At 42.0% G+C, this 12,497-nt stretch overlaps 1 protein-coding gene and 1 long non-coding RNA gene across 3 annotated transcripts; one reads left to right on the top strand and one right to left on the bottom strand.

The window, feature by feature from the left end:
• The first annotated feature begins 60 nt into the window (after nucleotides 1–60).
• On the top strand, nucleotides 61–5,080 carry LOC310848750. Its single transcript, XR_014566581.1, has 2 exons — nucleotides 61–2,575; nucleotides 3,687–5,080. It is a non-coding gene; the product is annotated as an uncharacterized lncRNA (long non-coding RNA).
• LOC310848658 (E3 ubiquitin-protein ligase RNF4-like) lies at nucleotides 4,029–12,312 on the bottom strand. Of its 2 annotated transcripts, none has more exons than XM_083748054.1 (2): nucleotides 12,029–12,312; nucleotides 4,029–8,153 (listed from the first exon to the last, which is right to left on the bottom strand). In XM_083748054.1, the coding sequence occupies exon 2, from the start codon at nucleotides 8,105–8,107 to the stop codon at nucleotides 7,262–7,264; it is 846 nt and encodes a 281-aa protein (XP_083604180.1). In that variant the 5' UTR covers nucleotides 8,108–8,153; nucleotides 12,029–12,312; the 3' UTR covers nucleotides 4,029–7,261. The 2 variants fall into 2 exon arrangements, with proteins under 2 accessions (XP_083604180.1, XP_083604181.1); XM_083748055.1 differs by having other exon boundaries at nucleotides 11,874–12,157.
• Between the last annotated feature and the right edge of the window lie 185 nt (nucleotides 12,313–12,497).

Here is a 12,497-nt window from a genome sequence, read left to right as displayed (position 1 = left end):
TTTAGAACTGTTATTTGTTTATAAGTCTCAATAGCCTTTTTGGTATCACAGCTTCCAAAAATGGTTAAACTAAATTTTCTTCATAAACAAGCCAAATCTGAAAAACAAGCTGATCATTAACTAAGATTGCAACATTCCACCCCACAATCTATAGAATTTTTAGGTAGATCTTGCTTACTTGTCCTTTTGATCAGATACCAGCCTTGTGAAAAAAAAATGGCTCTATAAATATTTGAGTATCTTTCAATTATTGACTTTGGTGATGTCATTAGAAGTCAAGGAAGCAATACCTATGAGTTACTGATGTGCAAGATTGCTGCCAGACCAAGGGCTGGATGTGGCTCTCCAAACAATTTTTTATGCCCCCCACCCTCAATTTTTTGTGGTTGCACCAAAAACAAAACTAAACTAGAAACAGGGCAGGAAATGTAAGTTTAAACTACTCCTCAACCCCGCCCAGTAATGGAGATGCAGATTGTCTCTTATCAGATTGATAATCATTTGAACAGGGAGATGACAGCTCCCATTCTCAGCTGAACTACACATGTGCCCGTATTTGTGTATGCATGTACATGCAAGTGTGTTCTTGTTGGGAGTATAGGGTGACCACACCCACTAGAGTGGGCCTTGCCTTGATTGAAGCCGACTGAGAGACAATCATCACAATTCTCAGATGCTAGTTCCTCCATTTTATTTCAAAATGCAGAAACCAAACAATGCTAATAGTTAACAAAAAGAAAACAGACACACACCCTTTCTGGAGGCATGCTGCATGTTCTCCAGTAGTTCTGCCATTTGCCAAAACATTCCGGGAACGAGCAGAGTTATCTGTGCTTGTGAATCTGGGGAGGAGGAACTGCACTAAATGCTTTGAGTGACCTTGTTATGAGAGAGATAAACTGTTCCTGAACAATGATAAAAAGCATTCTTTCAGAGAGCTGTGGACCTGTGCACATGACAGAAACATTAAAGACAGCTTGGATCTGGCATGAATTATTCTGTCAATTTATGCTTTCTCAAACACATCATTCTTAAAGAAAGAGATGCAATGCAGCGGACAGATCCAGGTTACATAAAACTGGCCATAGTGAAGTTTATTGACCATAATAAAACTTGTTAACAAAGGAGAGCAGATCTGAAGCAGCTTACACTTCAAATGAAATCCTCCTTTCTAAGGCAGCACTTAAATGAGTAGTTTTTATGCTTCATCCTCAGACAGTAGTTGAGGTACTTCCATGGAATGTAAGTTCACCCTCTTGTCCGTATTTAGTGTAAATGTGTAACTCAGGCATTGAATAAGCAACACTTTGAATTCTTTTTACTTCAGAAAATTGCGAAGTTTGATCTCATTCATAAACTATTAAATTCATCCTGGTTTAGAGAACTTTATAGAGATAAAAGTGGAGCATAATTAAAGCTATCAATTAGCTGCTGGTTTTCAAGTCCAATACCTTTTACTATATCCAAGGAAGACCCCCTCAGTTTAAATAAACATTTCAAAGAGGATCAGTACATGCCCCTAATAAAAAACCAAGCATAGCTTTTTACAACTTTCTTCTATTACTGATTTCCCCCCCTTCCAAAGCTGCAGCTCCACAGACACAATGGATTTGTGTGCACAAGAGCGCTTTCTTTCCCTGCCAATCCCCACCATGTACACCCTGGGTCAGCTCCTGAGGGTTGGGAGAACCTGTGCAGCATACTTGGCAGCACGTTTTGTGCGTGTGTGTGCATGCACAGAAGAAATAGAAGTCTTGTTGAGTCAGCAGAACCCCACTGGCACAGCATTAGATGTAACCCATTTTATGTGTATTCCTCCTTCCTCCAAGCTGCTCAATATTAAGCCACCGATAAACCCACTATCCAACCTGACATAGTTTTTGTTGTTTTTTGTGTGGGAAATTGCAGTCACATAGAACTATGTCCAAGTGCTAGTTAGTGTATGAAGGGGCGAAAACAGGGTTGATTCCTAGGCTCAGCTAGGTCGCACACCCTCTTCTCTTATGAGAAAGGAAGCGAAGCCTACTCTTCTTGTTCTCTCTCTACACCACATAACTGGCAAGCTCCGATCTTAAAGCATGTTTGAAGCTATCTTTCTGTATTTTCTACCCAAGAGTATTCTGCCTGTGCTCTCTCTGCAGCTGCTTGGACAAATACATGAATGTGATATTTGGAACATTTTGTAAGTAAAGTATTTTTAAACTTACTTAACTGTGTGTGGGGTGCAAGAGGGGTGCAGAGGGTCTAACAACTTATATTTGTAATGCTATACTGCTGCTTGACTTTTGTGAATTTAAACTCTGTTCTTGGGGGGCTCTCTCCTGCTGGAAAGTGAGTTTAACCCCATGTTTTAAATCCAGGCACCTAACTAATTATTTTATTTATCTCACCTGCATGGGTCACAGGGATTCTTATTTTCCTCTTACATTTTAAATAAGCATTTGCAATTGAGTATGGAAGCCAACATGTAACAAAGAGTCTTGTGGCACCTTAAAGGTGAACAGATTTATCACAACATAAGCTTTTATAGACCACAGCCCACTTCATCAGGTACATGAAAGATTATTCTCAGTTGGTAGATTTTCAGTTTTTTTTATTTATCACATTTGTTATATACTACCACCTTTCATCTAAAACACCATCCATGGTTCCTTTCTCTTCAGAACAGCCCTGTAAGGCAGGCAAGGCTGAGATATGGGGACTGCTTCAAGTTCATGCAGTTAGTTCCATGGCTAAGCAGAAATGTGAACCAAGCTTCTTAGACCTAGTCAAACTTTAACCACTATACAGTCAAACCTCAGTTGTGGAACGTAATCCGTTCTGGAAGCCCGTTCAGCTTCCGAAATGTTTGCCAACTGAGGCGCATCCTCCAATTGGTTGCAAGAGCCTCTTGCACTCAAGTGGAAGCTGTGTTGGATGTTCGGCTTCCAAAAAATATTCAAAAACCAGAACATTTACTTCCAGGCTCTCGATGCTCAGGAGCTGAAACTTTCCAAAACAGAGGCATTCGGGAGCCACACTGGCACTCATATTTTATGGATGTGAATTCAGTTTATACAGGGCTTATGTGCTAGATGGCTTTCCAGCTACAGCTTTCTGCAACTTCTAATTTGGGAATGGTCAGAGATGTAGGATATTGATTGCTCAAAGTTTATTTTGGATTTCAGTGGCATACAAATTTCAGTTCTTTATTCAAGCCTTGGCAGGTCTTGTGTCATAAGGAGTCAGAACTAGGAGTCAACATCAGCTTCATGGTTAATTCTGCATTCCACTCATTTTTTTTGTACCCCAAATAATTGGTGTATTACTGTGGCTGCTTATTTACAACCCACTTTTTATGTTCCAGCCATTCCCTTCAGGATGCAGCAGACCAATCCAATTAGGGATGAAAAGGAGCAATTCCACTAGATAGTTTCATACCTCCACAGGTTGGCTCATACACTTTTGCTGTTGCAAAGAGGTAAAAGCTAGAGCAAGGTGTGACACACCAAGTATTGATTGGATTACAACTTCCATCCCAAACCACAGGCTATGCTGGCTGAGGAAAACAACTTATGGGGAGTCACATGTTCCCCATCCCTGAGCTACAGGTAAATGTAATAACAGAAATACACCTTTACCTGCAGCCTACAATGGCACAATCCAAGAAAATATTAGCTACTTAATTCTACTGACTGCAGAAACAGGCAAAAGATCCAGTAAAATAACTGCCACCTCCCATAGTCCAAGGAACAGTACTCCAAGGAACAGGTTTTTCCATGGCCAATTCCAGATACCAGGTTGTATCCAATTCAGGACAAATCTTTCCTGAGACAGAATACACTCTGGCAAAGCCTAAAATGTGGGGCTAGGAACTTTTGCCCAATATTTCCAACTCCTGCCCATTTGCCTTGCACAACATTGAACTGGATATAACCCAGCATGTATTGTGCAAAGTAAGAGGCAAGTTGTGCTTGTGTTGACTTCAACAGCTATACCTTTAAACATCCAAGTTTCTCCCCCTGCCAATTTAGAGGAAGAAAAAACCCTTTATTTTCATCTGCAGTTAAATTTATTTGCTTAGATTTTATTTGCCAAATTGAGATTCCAAAAAGCAAAGCTGATATACACACAGGAATACATTTAAATAAGAAAAAAAATATACAAATTTACAAATGGAAAAAGAGAGGCAACAGAGAATTAACTATTTGTTCTTAAATCCATGCATCTTAAGCCAGTATCACTTGCCCTGAAACCAAAATTGCTTTTGACAATGCAAACAGAATGGCCTTGTTCAGACACAACACTGAACTATGATTCAGTGTTACATGCACATGCCTCAGGCTTGTGTGCTCCCTTCCCCACTCTTTCAGTGAAGAGGGTAATGTCAGTTGTTATAAATCAACCACAGTGCTAGCATTATGTCCAAACACTAAACTCTGGGTAATCTCAACTATGGATTAATGAAACAATTCAACTTTGTGGTGGAACTTGGGTTGTTTTAGTATAGTACAATGGAACCTCGGTTGTCAAACACTTGGGAAGTTGAATGTTTCGGCTTTCAAACGCTGACAACCCAGAAGTAAATGCTTCTGCTTTCGAACGTGCCTCGGAAGCTGTACAGCTTCCAAGGCAAGTTTCTCCAATTTTTTTGAATGGATTTTGCCAACCAGCAATTGCACATTGGTCGTTGAATGTTTTGGAAGTCAAAGCGTCTTCCAGAACAAATTACTTTCTACAACCGAGGTTCCACCATACAGTGAAAACTAAACATTTTCCTTATGTTTGGACATAATTCTGAACTGTTGCTAATAAAAAATGAAAGTGAAAGCATCCTCACTGTCACACAGACAAGGGGAAGGAGCAATTGATGAGCCCAAGGCTTATTATTCAGGTAACATTAAACTATAGTTTATAGCCACAAGAAGGTGCAGCTACAGTGTGCTAAATTTGAAGTCAGTGCTACGAACTGTGTGTTCTGTAGATAGAATATTCAAACTTAGCACCCTTTCTTGTTAATCAAATATTCAGGTAGAGGTATACCATATGAAACAATATACTACTAAAGCATGAATAGAACTGCACACCCTCTTAAGACTAGGGAAATAGGTTTATTAAATGATTTATAACTCCTGGTGTACAGCCCAATCCAACACATTAGATGAAAAGCCTCATTCAGTTCAATGGAACTTACAAGTAACTCTCTGTAGAACTGCATCCTTACTTCCTTAAAATTCCCAAGTCTTGCCTTTGACAAGATGGAAAGCTATTTTGCCATGGATTTTAAAGTGTACAGTATTAAGATTTAATGGCTGATGTTTGAATTGATACATTTCTAGATGCCTACTGAAATGGCTTTTACCGGTTACTAACTTGAACTTTTAAGAAATTATTCAGTTTTGAATTATGAAGAACCAAAGCATCCCCAATATGTGAGATATATTTTGCTAAGCTGGTGAACGTTATTACATGAAACATTTCTCAAACTCCATTATACAATTATTGTGGCCCTTAAAAATTCTCAGCGGTGCAGGAGCTGCAAATCTGAAAGCTCCACATGCTGCATCTAAAGTGCTCAGCTACACTGGTAGCAGAATCACATGGTTTGGTCATTTAGATGCAGCCCTGAGCCATATGCCTAAAGCATCTATGATGAGGCCAGAACCTCTGAAGGATACCTATAACAGTGAAAGCTAAAAATCATGACCCTTTAACTGTACAATTTTCTGCATATTTAAACTTCTGAACATGAACTTAGTTTTTCTGTCATAACCCAGGAGGTTAGAAGGCATCTAAAATTTTCTCTACAGCTCCAACAATGAGCAAATATTCTATTTTAAATGCTTGCTAATATTTGTATACTTCTGATTTTACACTATTACATTTTGTATACTTTAATGGACTTATTGCATATTAGTGTAGGTAAGGACCCATCTTTCCTGTTTTTCTGTATATTCCTGACAGAGGCTGTGTTTGTGCAGCTTGCACAGCTCTTTTCTCCCTGCTGATGGAGGTACTGGGTTTTTGTTGTTTTTTGGGGGTGGGGGCAATTTCCAGTGCTTCCCTTACAGAAGAAATAATCTGAAGCTCAGAAAATGGACTTGCGGACAGACTTCAAGCTGCACTGTAATGAATGAGAAACCTATCTATCAGCAATATAGAAATCCCATGAACCTAATATGCCACGGCTTTACACATGAAAATAGAAAGTCATCAGAAAATGCTTAGTTCTGAACTTAGTAAAGTAACTAAACTCCATATAGCATCATCTGTCCCCTACCTAGTGCCCTTCAGATGCTTCAGACTACTATTTCCATCAGTCCCAGCCAGAACAACTGTGCTAACCGGAGATGATGGGAGTTGCAGTCCAAAACATCTGGTGGGTACCAGATCTGAGAAAGCTGCACAGCATTCTGAATACTGTCAAATGGCAAGCAGGCCACGATGTGACAGTTTTCAAAATACTGAAGATTGAATCACTTATGATTAAGCATGTCCGCAACAGAATATTCTTAAAATGTTAGCTAATTAGTACATTAAGGTTTTTTGTGTGTTTTGTTTGATATAAAGCTGTTTAGCATTATATTATGAGTATCTAACAGGGCCAAGGTAAGTAACCACACCTCCCCCCCTCCAGGTATAAAGTGTGCACATACAAGATTTGCTTATAGGTATGGCTGTAACAGCCAAATATTTCTTACAGATAGTCTTTGTCTTCTGCGTTGATTAAAAAAGGCATTCAAATACAGTATTTACACATCTGATATTGCAAGTGTGTTGCAGTATGATTATAAAGTCAGGTCCCATATGAAATTCTGAAGTTTCCACAAAAGGAGGCTCATCATGGGTAAACAGATAACATTTGGTATCAATTCTTAAAGAGTGAACAGCACAACAGTTGCAGGTTTGGTAGTCGTTTGCCACTTTTACTTGTACTATCATGATCATAATGACCCCAAAGTCCTGAACAAAATGCATTCACACTGTCCCCCAAAGCGGTCAATACATTTTGCAAAGGTTTCATTCAAGTTCTTTGAAAGTAACACAGCAACACTAGCTGCTTCTCACACACTGTCCTTCAGCAAATGTGTTGGTACGAATATCAAAACAAAACCAAACCCATGTGTAGGGCTGGCCAATAAAAAGGCCAACTAGAAAAGGTCACAAATAAACTTCACAAGTGGGCACATATGTGATCTATAACCCTTTGTTTGCAGAGGTATAAGTTTATGCAGGATCTACAGAAGTTCAAGTTAGATTCTTCAGAGAAGAATTTAAAGCTTCATATATAAATTGGATGATATTGTTTGTAACCAAGCTTCTTCCTACAAGTTGGGCAAGAATTAGCATTTCTTAGCGAATCACGGAGGCACTGACTACAAAAGACATGACCACACTTTGTTGATACAATGAGTCGCCCGCTCTGCACAATTTCAGAGTAGCCATCCATGCAAATTGGACAACTCACGGTACCTGAACGCCGTGAATTTGAAATTCCATCATCAAGCAATTCCAATTCTCTGGGCAATGTACCTGTCAGCACCACATCATTATCTCTTGCGTCGTCATCATCACTGCTTAGTACACAGCTGTCAGGCAGCTGTTGCCTTCTTAACTCTTGATTTCTTCGTCGAACATTTTCTTCAACTATCACAACAGAATCATTGTGTGTCAGATCAACGACTACTGGTTCTGAAGATTCACAAGTAAGGTCTACGACTTCTTCACAAGCACCTTCTTCGAGGTCAATTGGCTCTGCCTGTGAAGCGGCCTGTGAAGCTGCTTCAGCAGCTGAAGCAGCCATTCTACTTTGCTTGCGTGTTTGTCTAGAATTAATTGTCCCTCCACAACGCTTTTTGGGCACCTCGGTCTTCCCCATCCTTTCACTGGAAATCACAGGAGTGGCTGCTACATCATTTCCGGTGCTAGAAACTGTTGCTGCAGCAGCAGCCATTTGCAAGGAGGCCACAAAGGAAGTTGATGGGGATGAAGAGGGAGAAGCAGGGGTTGAAGCAGCAGGCCCTGCAGGCTTGATCTCCAGGGCACCAGAGAGACTTGCTAAGCCAAGGCCACTGCCCTTCTTATTCTTCTTGCGCTTGGCACAACGCTTGGCATCAGTTGGGCTCATGGTACATAGAGGCAGAAGAGGCCAAACTCCCAATTAAACTAGTATTCTAGGAACAAAAGAAATGCATGATAAATCCTGACAAATGACATAGATTGCCCATATACATATTTCCAAGTGACTAGTCACAAAACACAAGACTGTACCCACCCACATTGTGGTATGTGAATGTATTTTAAACAACAACAACAAAACAACAACAAATGCTCTATTCCTCCTAAGTATGGTTTTCTCGTTGTTCAACTGCCCCTTAGTCAACTGGGCTATGCTGCAGCTGGAATGGAGATTGGTAGTTCTTTGTGTCTCTGCCCCAATTCCTGGCTCAGAGAACAGATTTGGAACTGAACTAAGTCAGTATGCATCCCCTTTCAATGCACAAATAAGCATAAAGTCTACCTAAGTATCACCAAGGCCTTAGCATGAAAGAATTAAAATTGCCTACAATCTATTATTAGCAATAGGGCACTGGAAAATAAATATCTATATAGATAACTGCAAATAAAACCCTTGCAAAAGCCTTAAAAGCACTGAAATAGTGAAACAAGAAAACATTCAGATTTTGAAAGGTATCAAATCTTAGCAGCTCAAGCTTGATGAGGGATAAGGAATATTATAAAAGAGTTAAGACAAGAAGCAAGAGACCGCATTTTGAACTGCCCAAGAACTCATCCTTAGAGACAATATTGTCTTTAGTTTGTGTTTAGCTTGTCAGAGGGCTAGTTTTAAGGAAAGGTTCCCTGAAAATTCCCAACTAACAAATGTCTAGGCTGCTGATATTAATAGGGCTATAGCACTTGCAAAAGCCCAGGCACAAGCAATGGCTACTGATCCACATGAAGCAGAAAGGTATGTCATTTTTTGAACAGAAAATGTACAAAGAGTTAAAACATAAAGCCAAAAGATGGCAATGCAGCACAGAAATTAGTTGCACAAGTTATTGACACGTTCCAAGCTCAGAGAATCCCCAGCATAAAGGTCTACATGCTATAACCTTTTTGGAACCAACCATTTTGCCCAGGCTGGCCAGATGCTTTCTGCTACTCAGGAGCGCCCCCTTGTGACAAAGTTGAGATTTCCAGTCACGTGGTTTGCAACTGAAATCTCCTAGGTTGTGGTTTGCAAACAAACCCAAGCTACGATGGGTTTTTCCTGTGCTGGCTGATTATTTAAGGGGCTTCTAATGGTGCTCTTGCTTCTCAAAAGTGAAATGGCTCTAGTACTTAAGCAGTGCCCCTTTTCTTGCTTTGCCTTTCATGTCTTCTCATAATATTTTTGCTGGCTTGCTTGGAAGAATAAAGGTTTGCCCCCTTTATTTGGCTTCTGCTGCATCGTTGCTGTTTTTTCCCTAGGAATGCAGGTTGAGCCTGGGGTTGGAGAGAAGAGACTGGAATTTTTTTTTGGGGGGGGGGTGTTCCCTTTATGTGTATCTGCCCATTCTGAAGTTTTATTTTGCGTATCTGATGGCATATTTAGTATGGAGAGAGGAGTCCAAGTAGAATAAATATTCTTAGATTTGAAATAGATAAGAAAACCATTCCTGCTTATTTGTGACAGTGAGATTTACTGGATGTGTGCTGTCTGCTTTTTAAACCCAAGTCTGAAGCGTGAGACACAGCATCTTTCTAGCCCTTCCTGGGGATGAGTTAGCAAAGTTTGTTCTGGGTAATTTTTAACTAAAAGAGGCTATGAGGCGCTCCAAAAGGACCTCTCCAAACTGGGGGAATGAGCAGTAAAATGGTAAATCTGATTCAGTAAAGGGTAAAGTGATGCATGTTGAGGCAAAACACCCTAACATTGTATATATGCTATTGAGGTTTGAGTTGACAGTGGCTGACCAAGAACAGAGCTATTAGGGTCATAGTGGATAGCTCAACTAAGATGTAGATCTAGGTTGTGCCAGCAGTAAAAAAACAGTAATTATATTTTAGGGAAAAATAGGGAATGGACTTAAAACATAATGCTACATTGGCAATTGACATCTCCATCTGGCTGGCCTCTCTGGCTTTCTTAAGCAGCTAAGCAGAAGAGCTTATTCACTGCATTTATATCCCAGCTTTTTCTCCAAAGAGTAGACACTTCACCCCCTCCCCAGTTAATCCTTACAATAACCCTGTGAGGTAGGTTAAGAGGCTGTGACTGACTCCAATGTCACTCAGCTTCATGACTGAGTGGGGATTTTAACCCTGATCTCTAACCACTACACGTCACTGGCTTGCTACAGTACTTCTGCTACTGGGCAGCTATAAATTAAGCAGATAAACAAACATGGGGAAAGCCAAATGTCACTTAGAGAAGGATCTGAAATATTTTCCTTGAAGCTTGAATTTGTTTATTCTGGATTTTTATTTGAGGTTTTAATGTGTTGTAAACAGCTTTGAGATTTTTCTTTAAAATATAAAGCTGTATATAAGAGAAATAAATAATAATAATAGTAAACCCCACTAGGGCAAAATGACACCTAGACATTCTGTTGTGGTGACCGTAACCCAAGTTTACAGTGCCATTTGGTGATTAGCTTATACCCCTTAGTTTCTAACACTGGATAGGGCTCATCAGAAAGATGGGAAGTTCAACATCTGTCTATTAAATATATTAGCCACGTCACCTCCAGGAATTCAGTAAAACCAGATTATCTGCAAGGAAACTCCACCGGAGGATTTTTGGTACCATTTGGTACATAACAGTGTACATCTCTCCCGGTATGCCCCACAGAGAGCCTCAAGGTCCATAAATAGCAACACCCTAGTGGTCCCGGGCCCTAAGGAAGTTAGATTAGCTTCAACCAGAGCCAGGGCCTTTTCAACACTGGCTCCGGCCTGGTGGAACGCTCTGCCTCATGAGACCAGGGCCTTGCAGGATCTGATTGGAGCCAATTTGATTCCCTCCCTCTCTTTCTTTTTTCTTTCTCCTCCTATGATGAGGCTGCATTTTAATATTTTAATGTTGTATTTTAATCTTGTTTTTAAGTTGTATTCATTCAAACTTGTTTTTATTATTGCTTGTTAGCCACCCTGAGCCCGGCCTTGGCTGGGGAGGGTGGGGTATAAATAAAAAATATTATTACTATTATATCTACTGAGCCAAGCCTGTTGTGTGCCACTTTGGGTGGCCTATACTGAAAAGGGTTACATACAATCTCATAATCAAGCTAATAAATGCCTTATCTCAATTATAGGGACTACAACATCAGGCACTCACTGCCACTTCCCCAGCTCCAAAGCTAGGAGAAAGGCTAGAGGCTGGTTTGGCAGCTGAACCCAGGGGAAGCCGAGTGGTGGTGGGGGGAGCACCACACTTCTTTGTCGGGAAGAGGTCCTGACAGAGAGGCTGGCAACTCCGATGTTAGGCTTGGTCAGCTTGGCCAGAGGCCTGCTTCCAACCTTTGAGCTGGGGGAAGAGATGTGAATCGTTGGTACAACCCTTCCAGGGCCGTCTCCGTTCACAGTTCGAAGGTCGCGGGGAGGGGAAAGCTGAGGCTCCTCGGACCGGCGCGAATAGGTCAAGAGCAGCCCTTAGGCGCGCCAAGGAACGAGATAGTGCGCACTTCCTGTTCCCTGCCTAGACCACCACGCTTCCAAAAAGCCTCCCATCGCTGTCCCCTTGCGCAGAGCTCGAACCACACCCAAATATATTCGTTACGGTTTCGATTCTGAGGGGTTGCCTCCTTCCCGCCCCAGCCCCACGGAACCCTCAGCCTTCAAAGCAGCCCCACTGAAAGGAAAGGCCCTGCCGAGGAGCGGCCTTTCTGAAGACGACAGCCAGGGCCTACCTGTCACGAACACCCGGCGTATAATGGCAGTCTTTCGAGAAACGCCTCCCCGACCCTCCTCTGTACGGGACGAAACTACCTCAGAACAACCTCTAGCGGCCGCTCTCGCTACCCAGAGGCCCCAAAATGGGGAACAAATCCTTTCTTAAACCCACCACAGAAACGGACGACGCTTCAGAAATCCACACGGCCGCACTTTCCCGAGCAGCCTCCCTCCGAAGACTCGCGCGCACCTTTCTCTCCGAGGCTCCCACACAGCTCTACGCCCGACCGCGGAGAACGTTAAAACGTCACTTCCTCCTCCTCCACTTCACCCCCCCACCTCCGCAATTCGACAAATGCCCCGCAAGCGCGCCGTCGCTATTTGCTCGGGCTGTTTAACATACGGGACATTTAAGAAGCGAGCGCGCGCGCCGACGGACGGCCGTTTTCCCCGCCCTCGTCTTCGGAACACGTGATAGGAGTCGGGGACGGAAAGGGAAAAGTCGGCTGCAATGTCGTCAGTGGTAGAGGGAGGGGGGAGAGCGGAAGGTCAGGGCGCTGCGGAGCGGAAGTAGGATCCGGAGCGCGTCCGCCATTGTGGGAAAGCGGAGCCCGGAGCAGGGGAGGGAAGCCGAGCTGTGT

This window comes from Podarcis gaigeae (assembly GCF_964106915.1).
Source record: "Podarcis gaigeae genome assembly, chromosome: 7".
In the NCBI taxonomy this organism is placed as follows: domain Eukaryota; kingdom Metazoa; phylum Chordata; class Lepidosauria; order Squamata; family Lacertidae; genus Podarcis; species Podarcis gaigeae.
Note: the sequence above shows the minus strand (reverse complement) of the source record. Positions and strands in the feature narration are given on the sequence as shown.

Excerpts from the sequence above, each read along its gene's own strand:
- LOC310848658 (XM_083748054.1), bottom strand. The coding sequence starts at position 8,107 with ATGAGCCCAACTGATGCCAAGCGTTGTGCCAAGCGCAAGAAGAATAAG.